Here is a 19984-nt window from a genome sequence, read left to right on the forward strand (position 1 = left end):
TAATACATTTAAAAGTTTCATAAAATGGAAATAATATTTTAAAAACAATTTTACAAGTTTGAAAACTTCAAAATATTATTCATAAATTTTTAAAATTTTTTAAACAACTAAACAAAAAAATCAAATTTTGAATAAATTACATAAATTTAGAACAACTTTTGAATGAGTAGAATATCGTGCATCACATTACATAAAAAATAATTTAATAAAATATTTTTATCAATTTAAAATATTATAAACATTTAATTGTATACCCTAGGAATTTATGGGAATAATATAATTATTATAAATATTAATGCATCCTACAAATAGGAAGAAGGAGTAATTTTGATTTCTTGCGGTTCAAGCACGCACCTTTTCTTCTTGATTATGTAACACTACTTTGAAACCCCGAAGGCTAGACCTTTAGAAGCGCGTTTCTTGCTGTTTTTCTATATAATAAAAAGTAAAAGTTAAAACTTTATGACTTTACCAAGCAAACACCTGACCACCACCACCCGCGGCTGAAACAACCCCTTCACGTCTTCTAGAAGCCCCACCTCCACCCAACTATTAATTTAAGTCTGGATAAAAAAAAAAAGAAAAAGAGAAGCCCATTGATTGCACGACATCTGGCATGTACCGCCGGAATTGCACACGAGGCGAAATGGCATTCAATTTTGAAAACTTCCTCTGCAAGAAATTTTATTTATTTATTTATTAAATAAGAAGAAATATTGAACCCTTATAAATTGTTAGCCACCAACCACCTCCCCAAAACCCCAGGAAATAAACATTAAAGCCAACCGGGTTTTATCAGCCTCCGCCATGATTGACGATCAACAACAACTCGATCGAAGACCACACCATTCGATCCCTACCTTGGATTTAGATCGCTTGGAAATTGTTACGGCTCTAGGACGAGGAGCGAAAGGAGTAGTGTTCCTTGCCAGAGATAAAGTGAAGGATGAGGTTTTAGCTTTGAAAGTAATATGTCGAGATTCGATCGAGAAGAAGAATCATAAAGCAGTCAAGACTAGTCATGGGAATGAAGGAAACGAGTATAGAAGAGTTAGTTTTGAACAGGAAGTTTTGAGGAATCTTAACCACCCGCTTTTACCTCGGTTGCGAGGAGTTTTGGCTACTGATAAAGTCGTCGGTTACGCCATTGATTATTGTCCCGGTCGTGATCTTAATTCTTTGAGAAAGAAGCAGACTGAGAAAATGTTCTCCGATGATATTATAAGGTATAAATAAACTGCTCTTCTTTTTTTTCAGTCTCATTTTTCTAGGTTTGAAATTGAATGAGATTCATTTCACGTTTCAAGAAAGTATTACTTAAAACTATTTTCTTCTCAATTTTTTTCCCCAGGTTTTATGCAGCGGAAATGGTTCTGGCTTTGGAGTATCTTCATAATTTAGGCATTGTTTATCGAGATTTGAAGCCTGAAAATATTATGATCCAAGAAAATGGCCATCTCATGCTTGTAGATTTCGATCTTTCCACGAAACTTTCTCCTATGTCGCCTGAAAAATCGATTCCTCCCAACTCGGTCAATCAAACGCCGCCGGACTCAGTCAAGAAAAAGCGATTCTTCCCTTTTGTTAGGTGCTGTAACTCCGGAATCTCTCCGGACGACACGGCATCTCAAGAAAGTGTCAACTCGGAGCGTACTACTGAGTCAGAATCAGTAGAGAAATCAAACTCGTTCGTTGGAACAGAAGAGTACGTCGCGCCAGAAATCATATCAGGCAACGGTCACGATTTCGCCGTGGATTGGTGGTCTCTAGGGATCCTCCTCCACGAAATGCTGTACGGGACGACGCCGTTCAGGGGACCGAACCGAAAAGAGACCTTTTACAGGATCTTAACGAAACCGCCCGACCTCGTGGGCGAACCGACGTCGTTGAGGAACTTAATAAGAAAATTATTGCAAAAAGATCCAAAGCAACGGATCACATTAGAAGGAATCAAAGGGCACGATTATTTTAAGGGGATTGATTGGGATCTGATACTGCAAATGGATCGGCCGCCATATATTCCCGCACAATCAGAGGCTGAGATTTCAGTGGTGAACAAGGAAGGAATTAAAGGATTTGATGATGTCGAGTCATTTGTCCAAGAAATATTCGCCAATGGCGAAGATGGTGGGAAGAATAAAGGTAGCAATGATGAGAATCCTAATACTAACGATTCACATAATTTAAACAATAATCCCTTTTCTGTATTCTAACTTCACACATCATTCATCATTATTTTGTTTTTTTATACTACACAATATGAATTCAACATATAATTCTCGTACGTTGGGTTCATAACTTTCAGTTAAAATCAGTCTCAGATTTCTTTCTTTTTTATTGATCTGGTTGTTGTTGCTGCTGCTGTAGCGTGGGATGTGATGTGTTTCCTGAAATCACGTGAATGGTCGTACAATGCTAACTTTTGACTCAATGCTTATTTTAAAGTTTTCATGACTAAATTTTGTTTAATATTTTCCCCAAAAATTTGAGTTCTTCCACCAAAATAATACTAATTAATAACTCCTAGGATTGAGCAAAGAAATCAAAAAAATCGAATCCAACCCACATATTTGGTCCGTTTGGGTTTTGCATTATTCAATAGCTGGTCCGCATAGTTTGGTTTGACTTCAAATTTTTCACATCAAACCTATTTTATCCAAATCAAACCAAATAAAAATATATATGGTTAAAAGTAGGGGCATTCAAACTGAATTGACAGTTAATCGATCTAGTTCAGTCGGAGGTCGTTTAATTTTTTTTTAAAATTTCGGTTAACAGTTAATTCGATTCAGAATTTGATAATTATCTGAACTTAATAAATAATAGTATCTATTATATATATTAAGCTATTACTAGTTTGATTAAGTTCGGTTAATTTGGTCAAATGAACATTATAAATTTATTATATTTTTACTTATTTTAAACATATAAATTTCAGTTAATTCGGTTAACGAAATATTTCGTTCGGTTAATTTTTTGAAAAATTTCGATTCTATTAACGGTTAAAAGATTAAAAAGTTGAGTAAATTTAATTAATACTAGTTCAATTTGATTAACCGATCGATTAACTGTTTAAACACCGCTAGTAGTCCTAATAAAATAATAAATTTACCTAAACCGGATCACAATTATCAATTTCAGATACTTTGATTTTTATTTTATATAATTTTAATTTCGGTTTTAAAAATAAAAAGCTAAGGGAATATGCCTTCTAAAATAGAGGATAAAACGGGCGCACGCACCTTTCAGTATTGTCGCGCCAACCAGTTGGCTATCCTCTGTTCTATTGGCTATTGCTAATGCCTTGGAAATCGAAAATTTACCTTACTTTGATTAGTGAATGGCCGAATATGCTTACAAGAATAAATTAAGAAATTCAACGTGCCTTAACATTTACCGGTTAAATATCTGGTTTTTTTTATACCTAAATAATATAAAAATTAAAAAAAATACTGAAATAGGATAAGCAGTCATTTTTTACAATTTAGGTAAATTAAACAGTATTTTTTAGGTATCAATATTGGTGCTGTCGATTGCTTAGGCGCACTCTAAATTTTTCTTTTTTAAAATTTAATGATTGCTTCAAACATCGGTGGCAGGTGAGGGAGTGCCGTCAATTGCTCAGGCGGTATCGTAGGGTACTGTTCAGTTTGCCTAAATTAGTAAATAATGGGGGGCTTATCCTATTTTAACATTTATTTTATTTATTTATTTTACTCGGGTATAGAATCTTTATATATTTTACCCATAAAAAATCTTGATTTTATTATTAAATTAAAATTATTTTAAATATCAACCTCTTAAAACAGTAATTAAAATATTTGAAAAATGATTAATTATGTTATATGTATATATTTACTTTCAAGAAATTTTAAAATATCTTTCTAATCTACTTTAAAAATATTATATTACTTTCTATTTAATAAATTATTCTCATCAAGTTCAAATAAACATAAACTGTATATTATTTTTAAAATTTAAAATATTTATACTTTAATATTAAAATAAAATTTTCATAGATAAAATGATAGGCTAGAGACTTATTTAATTACAAAAATAGTAAAAGAACTTATTTAAACAAAGAATAATACTTTAAGGGTCTTTTTAGTATATTAGCCAAGTTAACGAGCAATTATTGAAAACATTTTCATAAAATAACAATATTATTATGGGGATATTTTTCTGGCTTTAAATAATGTAAAATTTAAATTTGATGAAATTTGAACCCAAAACATCATTTTAATGTTTTAATTTTATCATTTCAACCAAAGACTCGTTTATTTAATATATTTACAATATATACATATTTTTTTCAGTATCATAAAATTTGATTATGCCACGAAATAAAGTGAATGCTTATAATTAAAATCAATTATTACAGTACACTGTAAAATATAACATAAATAGTAAACACCATGTGATGGTATGATAGTCAAGAGTGTTCACCGCCCTAGGGAATAACTTAAGTTCGAGTCGTGTTAGTCACTTCCTAGATGATATTTATGATGTAAGAACAATTAATTCAGTCAAATATATTGTTCAAAATTTTGATTCCAAACCTCAAAATTTGGTAGGGAATATTGGGGATTTTAAATTGCAGCAGTTTTAGCGGCGGGCAACAGCAAATGGCAGTAGGTCAAATATACACACACCATCAGACTGGTCCAATTCTAATGATGAAATCCTAGAGAAATTAGCATCTACATTCTAGAAGCTTGAAAATTTCCCTGTTACGACCTTAATAGCAATAATAATTGTAAATGATTTTTTTTAAAGGTGAGAAAATATTACAATCTAGTAAGATGAGAAGTCGTGGAGAGATTGCGGAAAAAAAGATTGTACCAATTTTTAGAAAAACAAATTGGGGTCAGGTGGTGGTGAAGGACAAAATAAGGGGTTGGGAATTATGATTGTAGAAAAAAATTATAGAGAGAATTTTAGGTTGCTAAGGTCTCCCTAAATGATACGTTCAAACTTCTGTTTATAATCTGTAGAAAAGGAAGTTAGATAATAGTTATAATGACGATTAATGAAAGTTGCACCCGCTTGAAATATTTTAGCAAGGAAGGCTTTTAAGTGCCAATGCAACGGTTGTTCGTTAAAGAAATAAGGAGAAAGCACTTGCATTTCCAAAAAAAGAGTTAAAAGAAAAAAATTTCAACAATTTTCGTATCTTAGCCTCTAAACCATACTCTCAAAAGTGAAATAACCCAAGAATCCTGCTAATCAAAACCGGTTCTCAACATAGAGTTAGCTCTAAAAAATATATATGCAAGGAACAAAATTTCCTGAAATTACCATTGATTGGATAGTTAGTAACAAAAGAAAACAACTATCTACGATAATAAATTATCCTTGCCATCTAAGTAATTGGACATTAGGGGTTTATCAAATGTATGAAAAATCTTTTGGCCACACTTTATAGTTTGTAAAATATATAAATAGAATTAGATGGGTAGAGTTCAGAAGAGGGAGGCAAGGGCAACCATCATTTCTAGGAGTTAGTTTAACATGTGGTTTATGTTGTATTGTAGAAATAGGTATAGCCCACATGGTTTAATGGCTTGGGAAGCAATCGCTACCTACCAAGCTACTTTTTATTAACCTAACAATAATAAGAATTTACTTACACTATATTTACTAATACGGGTCTTGACTCTTGAGTTCATCAGAGATCTTGGGTCTTGAGTACCTAAGTCCGAGACCTATCATGCACAATTATGTAAATAAAAGTAAGGAAGTCGTAAGTAGGAATGTCCATGACTAATATATCTACATTTGGTGAAATTAATTTTAGATACGTACATCATCAGTAGGTGGTCTTCATCAAATTACCTACCAGGTACCCTTGTTTTCCTTTTTCCTGTTATTTCTCCCCTATTTGGTAGACTACATACATTTTTAGTGTGGGTTATGTTTAGCCTTGCTTATCAAAAGCACATTTGAGTTCATAAATGTGTCTTCGTCAAACTCATACATTTTTTATTTATTTTAATTTTTGCCTTTGAAGTCAAATATTATTTATAATAAATATATTTTATATAATATTTATACTGAGAATAAAAATAAAAATAAAAATAGAATGAATAAATAAATGTGGGATGAGTATAAGAGCTTAAAGCATGTAAACTTTTCCTTTTAAAACTTAATATCAATAAAAATTTTATTTAAAAAATTCTCATTATTTTGTGTACCTAACTACGATAAAATAAAAGGTAAACGATTTAGTTCGCCATCTAAATTTTAGGGTGTTTTCATTTTAGTCACTTGAGTGTTAAATCTCTCATAGCGATTAAGTGTACATGCCACATTATGTTTGTTATTATATGATCATGAATCTTCTATGCTAAGCTAAAAGTAAAGAAAAATCCTTACAGTTAATTAAATTAATTAATTTTATCTTTCATCCCAAACAAAACTCATATTTTTTCATCACTTCTTTATCCAAATGAAGAACAAACAATTAATTTAATTAACGCAAGTATTTTTTTCCTTTACGTTTAGCTTAGTTTGGAAGATTCGGGATTATATAAATAAAAGAAGTTTAAGTTTAGAAATGATTAAATTTGTGTTATTTGAGTTAATTTAGTTAAGGATAATCTAGAAACATAAAATAAAATTTTAAAATTTTAAAAGGATATTAAATTAATTAATTTTAATATTATAATAACAAATCCGTTGACATTATCAAAAGATAAAAAAAACAATTTATTCAATTTATTTTGATGTTTTGAAATTTAAAATTTCAATATTAAAAAAATAGAATTTCAGCAATGAGATAAATAAATGCAACTTGACAAGTTTTATGTATTATTTTAGTTTTATCGCTTTTTCCCTTTAATAATTGATTTTTTACCTCAAACAATACTTTAAAAAAAATATTTTTGGGTAACCAAAATAAAAGCGACTTAAAATTTGTGACCAAAATAAAAGTATAAACATGATGTGGCATGTACGGTGACTAAAATGAAAACACCCTAAAAATTAAGTGGCGAATTAAGTATTCTACCTTAAAATTAATAAGTCAAACCACCCTTCATGTTAAAACTCAATTATCTCATTGAAACCACAAGTTCTATTTTTTCTTTTTACTTTTTTCAATTAACAAATAAAAGAGTATAAGTTTTATATGGGGTGTGTCTCGTATTTACGAGACAACATTGTGATGAGGATTACGATGTCACAATGACGCGATGGAGGCGTCCTGATGAGAAGAAAACAATGTGACAACGTATTCCCAAATTCAATTGGGTTTTTTTCTCCTAGTTAAAGTCTGCTATTTATTTCCTAGTTAGACTCTGATTATTCTAAGAATATTATAGTCATATTAGGACTCTAGTTTTAGCCTATTTAAAGGGGCCATTGTATCTTTGATTCGAGATGCCAATTAAGAGGCAATTAAATATGTAGTACTACAGGGCTTTTTTTTTTTCCGACAAGATATAGTCACAAATGAGTTTTGGTGAGAGTTTTTGTGGTAACTATGGAGATAATTTTGTACCCATTTTGAGAGAACTTGATGAGATTTAAAGCTTTATTTTCAGGGTATAAGTTTATATATTTAGTACATTTAGGTTTATTTTCTCCATATCGTACTCCTATTTATTTACTCATTAGTGAAAAGCCGAAACCTCCTTTATGTGTGGTTTTTTATCCTATTGGGAGGGTTTCCCACGTAAAATATTTGTATCGTTCTTTTTCATTTTTATTATTTTGTTGTTTATACGGGTCGATCCCCAACATTTTATATTTTATTACATCAAAATAAACCCAAAATTTTTGAAAAGAACTTTTCCCGAATAGGTTCATAGTACAATAAACCAACATTTCATTTATAAAAAAATTATTCACTCCCAAATAGAAAAGATAAAAGATAAAACTTGTCGATTGAGTCTTAGCTCGACTGGCATGAATATTATCTTCCTATTTATGGGTTAGGAGGGGCTATTGGTAGGTTTAGACATTGTGTCAAAAAGAGTAGATATAACCAAAACCTATAATAAAATTAAAAAAAATATAAAACTTTGTTTGAAACTTTTAAATTTCCATTTTTACCACAAAATTAATTTTTTTAAATATATTTATTCAAATCTTATCATATACAATTGTATTAACTTTTACTATGTACAATTATGCTTAAATCCGAGTCCACCATACGAGATTATTAACTCATTACCACGTCTAATTTGTATTTGTAATTATACTCTACTTTTCCTTTAAAAAAAACTTTTATGAATTCTTTTCCTATATTAAATTGATAATATTTAAAATTAAATAACATTTTCTTTTATAGACAGTTGGATCTGCGGTGGAAAAGTAATGAAATAATGGGAATTACATTAAATGCAATCGCAATCGCAATCGCAATTGCAATTGTTTCAGTACTAAAAGTTAATTGAGTTAACGAGTCTTATTTTATTATTTTAATTCGTTTTAAGTTTTTCTCGAGTCGAATCAAGTCGAATAAAATAAAATTATTCGAGTTAAATTAAAAAATTAAACATGTCAAATTAAAATTTTGTTACAATATAACTAATTCCATATTAGAACATATAAATTTGAAACTATATATTTTGAAAACTCTTTCAAAGCAAAATAAGAGCAAAAAAAAAAAACTTTAGTATAATAAACTTAAATAATTAATTTACTTATTTAGGTACTAAAACAATTTATTTTAATTTTTATATATATTTAAAAAATTAAAAATTTAAAATTTGGAATTTTTATAAATATTTAGATTTTTTTAATTTTTGTTGAGAGGAGATCAATTTGTTCATTTTCAAAATTGACAAAGACCAAACATGTATTATATTTACACCAATATGTTATTTAAGTTATTGAATTGTAAAATTTAACTCAATTTGACTTTGAAAATTTAATTTCATATTCAAATAGACTCAAAAAATCGAATAATTGAAATAACTCGATTAGATTAACTCAAAATTTAAAATTCTTTTCGATTTTATTTAGTGGAGTAGGGGAAAGATGTCATTTTCCTGATTGAAACCTACATCTAACTGCGTATATTAAAGTTGATGTAGACAAATACCTGTGAGATACTTGTAGTGGACGAAATTGTAAAAACCAAATGGATTGAAGATACTTGAAATTAGATAACCCAATCATGGTTGGGAAACATGCAATTCAAGTGAAAACAAAGATACTTAAAAACATTTGATCCGAAGTTCTGAAACTTACTAAACGATCAATTATTACCAAAATGCAAAACCGACATTCGAGGAGGATCAATCTTCACTCGTCTTCTTGGCTGCGCAACCTAGCCAATTTGTTGGTTTCAACAGCATCCAACTGTGCTGCTCGCTCGACAATTTCCTTCCTCTTCTTTGTTGAAATATCATGGGATATCTCAGCACAGCATGTCCTGATAATACATTAGCAACAAGTGAGAAAATGCTTACAGATAATGTAACACTTCTCACCCGTCTTGACGGTCGGTGTGAATGATAGATACCATTGAAGCATGAATGAGTAAGAAATCTCGAATTTTATTTAAAAGTTCAAAAAATTTTTTATTGTAAAATAATTAAAATATGTTTTAGACAAATTAAAAATTTCAAAAACAATTTAAAATCATTTTGACTGGATGTGGAGTGGTTGGGGGTGATCGGAACTTAAAATAGGTCCCAAAAGGTCAAAACGACTTAAATTAATGAAATGCTGAAACAGGCGTGAAGTAGCGACTTGTGACTTATGACACCGCAACGTGACTGATTGAGTAAGGATATCGCAATATGGGGAATGTGAAGTCACAATGTTGAGCATTAAAGTTGCGACGTCACTCACTGAGTATCCCAAAACACTTTACGAATACTCTAAAACATCCTTAAATACCATCAAATCATCTCATTGTTCCAAAGCATTTAAAAAACATTTCTAAATCATATTTAATAATAATTCTAAGTCATAAACATGTTCAAATTACTAATTTATAATTCAAAAACTTATCTTAACCTTTCAAGGAGGTTACAAACAACACTTGATTTTACAATTCCAAAAATTTATAAACACTTATGATAGTCTTAGTCTCTATGTACATACCTATAACAAATGAAAATAACATTTAATAATTAAAGAACAACCTTAAAACTTGATAGGTGATGTGATGCTCCCGAACAAAGCTTCAAGTTTCTCGAGCAACATCCTTTACTTATGCGTTTTTAAACAACTAATGTGTGAGCTTAAAAAGCTCAATAAGTATCAATGAATAAACCTACTTATCTTATGCTTTGTTAATGTTGAGCCCTTCTTAAACATGTCTTTGTCAATTCGTTCAAGCCACATTTTAATTCCATTAACAAATTAATTAATGCAATCAACTTACAGGGCTCAACTTACCACTTTATGGTTCGTTAACTTATCACATTATGAAATTCATATATAAAACTTTCGTGAACGGTTCATATAGTATTTAATCTTTTGTACCTTAATTTCCAACATTATATATATAAAACTTTTCATACATTTCCTTCCCATACTATAAGTTTCATCCCTTTTCCTATTCTAAGGTAAACAAGAGAGCCAATTACTATAATTTCATTATGGGTAAACTCACATAGCCCACATACATGTACACTTAAACTTATTACCGTTTCAATTCCGTAGTAACGTATTTTCACATTAAATTCTTATTAGCTCAACCATTCATTTGCATTCTTTTCATTTCATTTAGTAAGAACCCTTTTTGTTATAACCCAATGTTTTGTTTTTAGCCATTTATATTCACTTCTACCATTATCATTTTCATTTTAGTTCATTTTTTTTTGCCATAGTAAACTTTAGCAAAATCAACTAAGATTCACGGGAATTCCATCCCATACAACCAAATATGAATACAATCATTGGACAAAAGTGCCTTCCAACCTACACAACCGAGATATTGCATTAAGAGTGCTCTGACCCACACAACCAAGGTTCTCAACGGAGAACATCCATTTGACCCACATTGAAATATCAAGCTAAGGTAATATAACCAATCTTTAAATCTTCATATAACATGTACGTGCACTAATAATCCCTATTGTCATGTCAACCGTATCCTTACATTTCGCTAAGTCTACTAGGGCACTTTACAATTATAATTAACATATATGTATCAATGCCATTAACACATACATACACACACATAATGGCACTTTGAGTGATTTCACATACTTATAATCAAATCCATATTAATAAAAGGCCTTGCAAGTAGACGTGATCATGGGTCAAGCCAATACAAAATTTTAGCCTCGTTATATAGGCTCGGGCTTGACTTGGCCCAAAAAATGGGCCTAAAATTTTGCATCAAGCTCGGACCAAATAAAAAATGCTAAACTCGAGCCCGACCCGACCCACCCATATTAATTTTTTATATAAAAAATTTAAAAATATAAAACATCAAATACACTAAAAATATTAAAATAAATGTTTCCCAACAAATTAAAAATACATTAAAAAAGACTTTATATTTAAATAACACTAAGATAGTTGCAACTTAGCAAGCAAATGCCTCTAAAATAGTAGTAAAATTAATAATAAAACAAGAATTGTACAATATCCAAATAATAACAATGAAATAGTAGCAATATAATAACAAAATGACAATAAAACAACATCAATATGACAACAAACAACAACAAACAATAGTAAATAGCAATGAATTTTTTTAAGTAAATTCGAGCCTAGCCAAAAAATCTTACTCAAGGCCTGACTAAAAAATGAGACTTATTTTTTTTGTCCAAACCCATTTTTTGGGAAATATTTTTGCCCAAAGCTCCCACTTTTCGAGCGGTCCTTTGGGCATAGGCGGGTGCCCCGACCCATGATCAGGTCTACTTGCAGGCATGTTCATTTTTCGAATGAAGGCACCATAGGTGCTTTACATTTACAAACGCATTTCTACATTTCTTTAAGCCTTGTGCATATGTCCATTTCTTTTAATAGTTTCAATTTGTGTAGAGTCATATTTTTATTTTTCTTTACCTTTCAATACAAAATTTTCTATCTGAGTAGTAGTCACTAAATTATTTATTTCTCAATACAAAAAAAAATTCAAAATCAAGATCTGTTTGATGTTCTTGAAACTAGACTCTTGAACCTTCAATCAAAAAATTTTCCAAAATTTTTACTCTTGTACACACATGCTAGAAAATTTTTGAAGTCAGGACAAAGTTGTTTCCAAACAACTCTAACCTCTTTTCGCTCAAAAATATTTTAATTCTAAAATATAATTTGGATGAATTCACCATTACTTTTATTAGAAAATATACTTAATAATAGTTTTATACATATAAGGCTAATTGTCTAATTCATTTTATACTATTATTAACAAATTTTCAAAGATGAAAAAGGGGATGCTACCAATAGTTTCAACCTTCCCTCACTTAAACATATTTATCTATTATTGTATAATTCGAATTAAATTTCCGTTTGTTCCAATAAAAACTAGACTCGTAAGCTTTCAAACCATATGTGGCTCAACTTCTAATTCAATTTCTACCATTTTTGATGAATTTTCAAAGACACACTACTGTTTCTGTCCCAAAATTGTTTCAGTGCAAATATTAATAGCCAAGTAATTCAAGTGCCATATTAAACGCATTCACCCAATTATAACACATTTAATATATATTCATATAACAAATATCATATTTATTACACTATTTTCATATGAACAACTTAAATTCATTATTTTCCTAAGCAATTTAGTATAGGAAAAGTAAGAGTATCCAAGGGCACTTACCTTAATAGATACTCTAAAACACTTAATCATTACCTCGATAAGCTCTAATTTGTCCTCAATCAAGCTTGTAAACTCTATTTTTTTATCATTTCTTCAGTTTCCATATTCAAAAATATAATTCAAAAATCAATATAAATTCATTCTCATAATATTTCACAACAATTGTCAAGTTTGTGGAGGTGTAGGAAGTCATTTCTTACCTTATTAAAGCATTCTCACTGTACCTTTAACTTCTCTCATTCAAGCTCCATAAACCTTAGGCTTCCATTGAAGAAATTGATGGAAGAATTGAGCTTAGGAGATTATATCCATAAAGATTTTAACAAAATCTTAAGGTGGAAGGCAAAGCTTTTAAGGGAAAATGGAGAAAAAAGTGAGAAAAATGTAAAAGAAGAAGATGATCAACCATGGAGGTTGCTACACACTGAAAAAGAAGAGAACGAGGGTTGGTGAGGGGGGGCAAGTTCTTTTCTCTTATAAAAATACCAACAAATTAGCCCAAGGCCCATGTTAAACTATTTAAGTCTAATTTTGTCAAATTGTGGTATGATTCTTTAATACGAACTCCCAACAATTAAAAATAATTTTAAATATCAAAAATCATATTTAAATATTATTCCTATAATAAAAGTCTCAAGAATTTACCAAATTACCTTTCATGGCAAAATTACCATTTTGTCTATTTTTTTGACTCTTTGCACGATTTCTTCTCAATAATGGAAATTGTCAATCTTAAACCTTATAATTCACTAGTAAACTTAATATGAATCTATGGATGATGATAATTGCATCTTTTCTCTTTCTCTAGTTGAGTCCTTAAACTTTTTATCTTTCTTATTTGGTCCCAAAAGTGATTTTCACTATAGTAATTCATATTCCCATTTATAATTTAGCCCTTTCATCACATCTTCACCTTCAAAATTATTTTCATTAAATCCCATTTTTGAAATCACTTTATCTTAATGAGAATTCTTTTATTTGACAAATTTTCAAATTTCCCAATAATTCACTATATTCGCTACTAGAAATTTGTGATGTTACAAACAAAATGCAATAAAAAAGGGATAAAAATAAGATGTACTATACCTGATGGGCATCATGAGAACCTCAAGCTCTTGAACCATATGCACAACAAACTGTTGGGAAATGTAACTATTTTCTATATATTTGAACGATGAATAAATAGATAAAGTTAATTTCACATTTCACTATTATATCTTTTGTATTTTTGTTTTCCATATTTGCATACATAGCGAAACTATGACAAGCAAATATTAGATCATTAATTGTCTAAGCTCAAATTGATGATAAGTGGCACTGTAAGAATATTTACATTGTGAGAAAGACAACTTACTTCAGTAGATAATCTAAATGAGTTCATAATCCCGTAAAAGAATCAAAGTGACCATTTGGTTCAAATACTTAGATGGATTATTATGTTGTCTAGAATTCCAATTAGAGAGATGACTAGTTTTGGCTATCAGAGCAGTTAACTCCATGGGTAGAGACGTAGATGTACTCATCGGAAGAATGATACATTGGGTTGGACCTAAATTGAATTAATTCTAAATCTGTTTGTGAATTGATTCACTTGTGACCTTAATGGTGTGACTTACCTAAATCTTGAGTTAGTCACTGACCATGTGTATGTAACTTTTGTGCTTTGATATAAGTGGAGGCTTATGCTCTAAAGATGATTGAGTCGATAGCTGGTATGTTGAGTACACGACTTGTGTTTGACATGACTTTACTAGCAATAATAGAATTCATTGCTCGATTAAAGAGTTAACGATATCCTCTCACTGACATTGTGTGGATTCACTGCAACAAAACAGGCTTTTAGCGGCGTTTTTTAGGTCTATAGCGGGGCTTAAAAGCTTTAAGCGCCGCTAAAACTATTTGCGGTGCTTTCACAAGCACCGCAAAAAATGCCGTTATAGACAATGCCACTAAATTTTGCGGCATTTATGTGAAAAAACGACGCTATAGAACATGACCTTTAGCGGCGCTTTTATAAAAAAACGCCGCTAAAGAACATGACCTTTAGCGGCGTTTTACCCACGAACACCACTAAAGAACATGATCTTTAGCGGCGCTTTTATCACAAACGCCGCTGAAGAACATGACCTTTAGCGGCGCTTTTATCACAAACGCCGCTATAGAGAATGACTTTTAACAGCTTTTTTTCACAAACGTCGCTAAAGAACATGATCTTTAGCAGCACTTTTATCACAAACGCTGCTAAAAGTACCATTCTTTAGCGGCGTTTATGAAAAAACTCCACTAACTTTGGAAAATTTGTAACATTCAATTTTCATCCATATACAACCCTTCTTGTAGCATGAAATCCAACCAAAAACAACAAATTTAAATGATACTTCAAATTCAACGAAAGATATATGATATAAATTGATAACAGAAGTATAATTCAAAATATTCTTACAATAATATTAAAAAGTTACAATGTTAAAAATATTCTCTCAATAACTTAGAACTCTTTAGATGTTTAACCCCAAAAAGTGATTGATAAAAATATTACACTACCTAGCATCGACCTCTGATTTTCTTAGCCGCAACTAGTGGAAGTAAATCCTCATCATCCGACTCTACATCTCCATATTGCCACATTCCACGTCGACCAGTTTTCGCTTCCTCCTGACACTGTTCCAATTTATTAAGCATCAATTTTCTCTCCTTCGATTCCCATTTCTTCCTCTTTTCCAACCTAGTAAGACTGTCCTAAAAATAAAACAAACAAATAACACGCCCGTAAGATTTAAGAAATTCGATACAGAAATTTGTAAATGGTTGACATTGTTTTGTCACAACAAGGATGACCTGGACATGACCCTCTAAATTCATGAAAATCAAACCTTTAAACATATTAGGATTTTTAACACAGTTAGAGGTTGAGTAGAACAGAGAAGGGATAATTTATTGTTCAAACTTTCAGCATTGCATCATTGATGCTATCCTCCGGGTCCTCGATAAAGAGGGTTACAACGAGACAAGTACCAGTTCCCTATCCCTTTACTTTTCCCCCAGAAGTATCCCTTTCCTCTTTCACTGCCTTGAATTGCAGTAAACTTCCTAATGTCCGCTCACTCGAAAATTGGGCAGCCTCAGTACCAAATTCATCATCGAGGCTTGGAACTTTCAAAAATGCAAGGCTGTATAACTGAGCAAGCCCAGGTGTTGCTGATAATGAAGCATCAATAGACCGTAATTGACTATAGGGAACCAACTCTTGGTTTCCATAGTTGAGATAAAACACTTCAAACCTGTCATTTGAAGATTGAACTCCTCTTCGAGGTGTATTGACAATCTTCACACGTCAAACAAGATGCATTCAGTACCAAAAATGAAAAGAGAAGTGAAAGGTGAAAGCATAAACATGTCAAATGGCACACGAATATGCCTAATAAGCGAGACAACCATGATTCTTAATTTTAGAACATTGAGAACCATTGTTTCACAATTTCTCCTGTTAGCTTCAAAATATTTTAGAATGTCTTTAGTATTTAAATATTGTTATGGGTTCAAAATTAACTGTGCCAGACAGACTTTTGGAAAATTTTGGCACTCCTTACCCCCACCATTCTTTAAACAATAACAGGAGGCACAATATGAAACTAGTTGAAAATTCCGTAGCCAAAACCATTCACATAAATGATTACCAAAAAGAGAACATATTCAGAATCAAGTTTACCGAACTAACCAGTGCCATCTGCCATGGAAACCTTCCTTGAATATTCCATTTCTACAGTCATCTGAGAAAAGTATGTTGACATATGATGAATAAAGGTTCCTAACAGTAACAAAATAAGATTTTAAAGAAAAATTACTCAAACCTGTTTTCCAATAAGGTGTGTTCTCAAAAACTCTCTTGCTTCCCGGGCATAAGCAGCTGGCTTTTCATCTCTACGAGGATTTCCAATTTTTGGACACCTAATTCTTGAAAGATTGACTCGGCGCTCTGCAAGAGAACTACCATATGGGGATGTCATCAACCACAACAATGCAGTCCCCGCTAACAACCTCTACAACCTAAGTTGAAAAGTCATACTATTATAAATAGTTACAAAAAAGCCAAAAAACATTTACAAGTGGTACAAGAAACTTGCATGAAAAAGGAATTAAAAAATTGCTGCTATTACCTTTCCTGTGAAGTTCTGGTCACGGATTGCCTTTGAGTTTATAGCTAGGGGTACATAATTTGTCCAGATCCTTAGCCGAGTCTTCTTAGCTTCAAGCTCTGCAGCCTTCAATCGCCGTTTGGCATCATCTTCCATCATATTAGCACTCCATTCAACATATTTTGCTAGACCTTTTATCGTGAGAAGAAATTGTTAGATTTAGAAATGAGGGGTGGGAAGCAAGCATAAAAGAATTTAATAATTCAGAATCTGTAAACAAAAATTAAAGATAAAAAGGATGCACATAGTGTTTTATACAATTTCTGGTATGAAAGAAATCTGCTAACCAAAGAAACAGTTTAATTGATAATATGCCCAAGGCATCACATAAAATAGTATCATAACTACACTAAGATATAAGTACAGGTAGCTTCTAACTTTAAATTTGCATAGTGGATAGGAAAAACAAAGTAAGCTAGAGATTTAAAACAGCTCATTGGAGAAAACAGCTAAAAAAATATTTAAAAGAGGATTAAAGTTATAGAAAAAACCAATCTCAGTAAAGATCTGAAAACAAGAAAATATTCTTTTACTAATAAATCATGACCAACAAAATGAGATAGAAGAGAAAAAAATCAAGTTCTTTACATATAAACACTTCAGACACAGCCTCAATAGTAATCTCAAACATAAAAAATCTTTTCTTTAACAAATAAATGTGATCTTTTAAAGATAGTTCAAGTGTACAAACTTCTCCTCGAATGGAGAACTGCCAAATTATTATCAAGAAACTAATATTTTGGGAATAAAAGTTTTTACAAGCAAAAATTGAACAAAAGAAAAGTAATTCAATTCTAAAACATGAATAATAAAAACCCTATAATTCAGTACTCAATGCTAATATAACATATTAAACATATTTTAGGCATGCACAGAAAAAGAAATCCAGGAACTTACATTTTCCACAAGCTCCAATACAAGGTCTTTCCCAGTTTCACCTTCATGATAATAAACTGATCCAATCAAATTGCTAAATTTGTCAACACCTTCAAGAACAATATGAACCTACAACATCAATCTTGACTTTAGGATATATATATATATATATATATATATATATATATATATATATATATATAAGATGTACTCACACAAGTCGACTGAAGTCTTTTCACTCACATCTCTATTCAAGTAGCGAACTTCAGAAATGTTTAGCTTCTATCCCAAATGGATCAGAGGACACTTGAAGAAGAAGAATGCAGACATAAAAAGCTTCATGCAGATGTTAAGGCGCCCATGGCTTAGTTGAAGCATCTCCATTTTGATCATCGAGGTCATATCCGTTTCAACAACAGTTTAATGACCCTTCTACCCATTGAAGGGACTACATGAACAAGGAAAAGAAGGTAAATATTCACGAAGACAAATTAACATGCAATTGAAATAAAAAGGCAGAACTGCAGTTTGTAGTGCACCTGGATACCAGTAAAAACACTTGTACAATCTGAAAATCTGGGAGCAGATAGACTCGAACAGTACTACCATCACGAACCTGCTCCACAATACCTTCCATTGGCTTACCTTATTTGCAGCCAAAAGACCCATGGCATCCAAGTGACTAGGGTCACCAATTGCAGATGGAGGTAAATCCCGAATAGAAGCCTCAGCATCACCAGACACCTACAACCACGATAAACATTTTCATTTAATACCTACTCATTGTTTCTAGGTCAGTTAGATGACTGTGCATATAAAAAGGGGAAAGAGATTACCTTGCTCCATCGACCCGTACTTTGTTGTTTGGCCTGTTCCTCAAGACGTAGCAATTCACAAAGAATAGGGCTTATTTCGCCTTTCTACTGTCCTTGCTCCTTGACCTGTACAAGCCAGGCTCAAATAACCTAAACACCAATTTTTTAAAAAATTATTGAATCACTTTCCCCAGTATCACGAAAAAATTGACAAACGAATGACCCTTATATGGGTTTATATGGGTTTTCATTATTAAAGAGATAGGGTTTTTGATCAGTTAGGGGAAATTAGGGAAAAGAAATTGGTGAGGAAAAATGATTTCTTGATCAGTTAAGGTTTTCAATCAGTTAGGGGATTTGGGAAAAATTTCGGGGAAATCTGATTTGGGGAAGAAAATAGAATTTTGACGTTTAAATCAAATCTAATTTGGGGAAGAAAATGACGCCGTTTAAGTCAAATTGCTATTGCAATATTTGCGGCGTTTATAAAAACGCCACTAATTGTATAACTTTTGTGGCATTTTTAGCAAAAACGCCACTAAATAATTAAATTCCTGTAGTGAAACGACACTTTTTTGAAAATTTTTAATACATAGTTGCGGCGTTTTTGGTTCAAACGCCGCTATTGCTTACCTTTTGCAGCATTTTTCTCATAAACGCCGCTAATGATTAATTTTTTTTACAATTTTATATTTAATTATTATATAATTCATATCAATTTTAAAGTTGAAAATTTAAGTAATATTTAAAAGAATTAGATAAATTTTAAAATTTTATATAATTTTTATGTAAGAAAACAAAAACAAAAAGTTTCAAAATATGAAAAAAAGCTTTAAAAACTATAAAGATAATTTTAATATATTAAAATTTATATTATCTCTTTACAATTATATAATAAATTATTTAATATATAAATTAAAACCTTAATCAATCATATACCCACAACACTTTAAAATTATTTTAAATAATAGTATTTTAACTTTTTCATTTTTAACATATATATTTCTATGTTTTTACTTTCAAATTTTTTCTACGTGTCATTAATTTTTCTGAAGATTTTAAATATTAAATTAAAAATAAATTATATTTTAATTAATATATAGAAACTAGTTAAATAATAAATAGAAGAGGATGAAAGAGCGCATGAGTTGTCGAAAAGAATACATGATGGCCACTTGGACCCTAAACCTTAAACCTTAAACTCTATAACCCTTAAACCATAAATACTAAACTTTAAACCCTAAACCCTAAACCATAAACACTAAGCCATAAACTTACACCCTAAACCGTAAACACTAAACTCTTAACACTAAATCATAAACCTTAAACCCCAAACCATAAAAATATACCTTAAA

At 30.8% G+C, this 19984-nt stretch overlaps 2 protein-coding genes and 1 pseudogene across 2 annotated transcripts; 1 reads left to right on the forward strand and 2 right to left on the reverse strand.

The window, feature by feature from the left end:
• The first annotated feature begins 737 nt into the window (after nt 1-737).
• Nucleotides 738-2337, forward strand: LOC105804309 (serine/threonine-protein kinase OXI1). The gene is made up of 2 exons (XM_012636875.2): nt 738-1226; nt 1352-2337. Exons 1-2 carry the CDS (start codon nt 808-810, stop codon nt 2211-2213), a joined length of 1281 nt encoding a protein of 426 aa, XP_012492329.1. The 5' UTR covers nt 738-807; the 3' UTR covers nt 2214-2337.
• Nucleotides 2338-15228: 12891 nt separating this feature from the next.
• On the reverse strand, nt 15229-17034 carry LOC105764804 (ribonuclease TUDOR 1-like). Its single transcript, XM_052633814.1, has 4 exons — nt 16900-17034; nt 16594-16782; nt 16461-16512; nt 15229-16067 (listed from the first exon to the last, which is right to left on the reverse strand). The coding sequence occupies exons 1-4, from the start codon at nt 17032-17034 to the stop codon at nt 16027-16029; spliced, it is 417 nt and encodes a 138-aa protein (XP_052489774.1). The 3' UTR covers nt 15229-16026.
• A 765-nt stretch (nt 17035-17799) lies between these two features.
• Nucleotides 17800-18880, reverse strand: LOC128031974 (ribonuclease TUDOR 2-like; annotated as a pseudogene).
• Between the last annotated feature and the right edge of the window lie 1104 nt (nt 18881-19984).

The sequence above is a fragment of the Gossypium raimondii genome, chromosome 7, assembly GCF_025698545.1.
Source record: "Gossypium raimondii isolate GPD5lz chromosome 7, ASM2569854v1, whole genome shotgun sequence".
Classification (NCBI taxonomy): Eukaryota; Viridiplantae; Streptophyta; class Magnoliopsida; order Malvales; family Malvaceae; genus Gossypium; species Gossypium raimondii.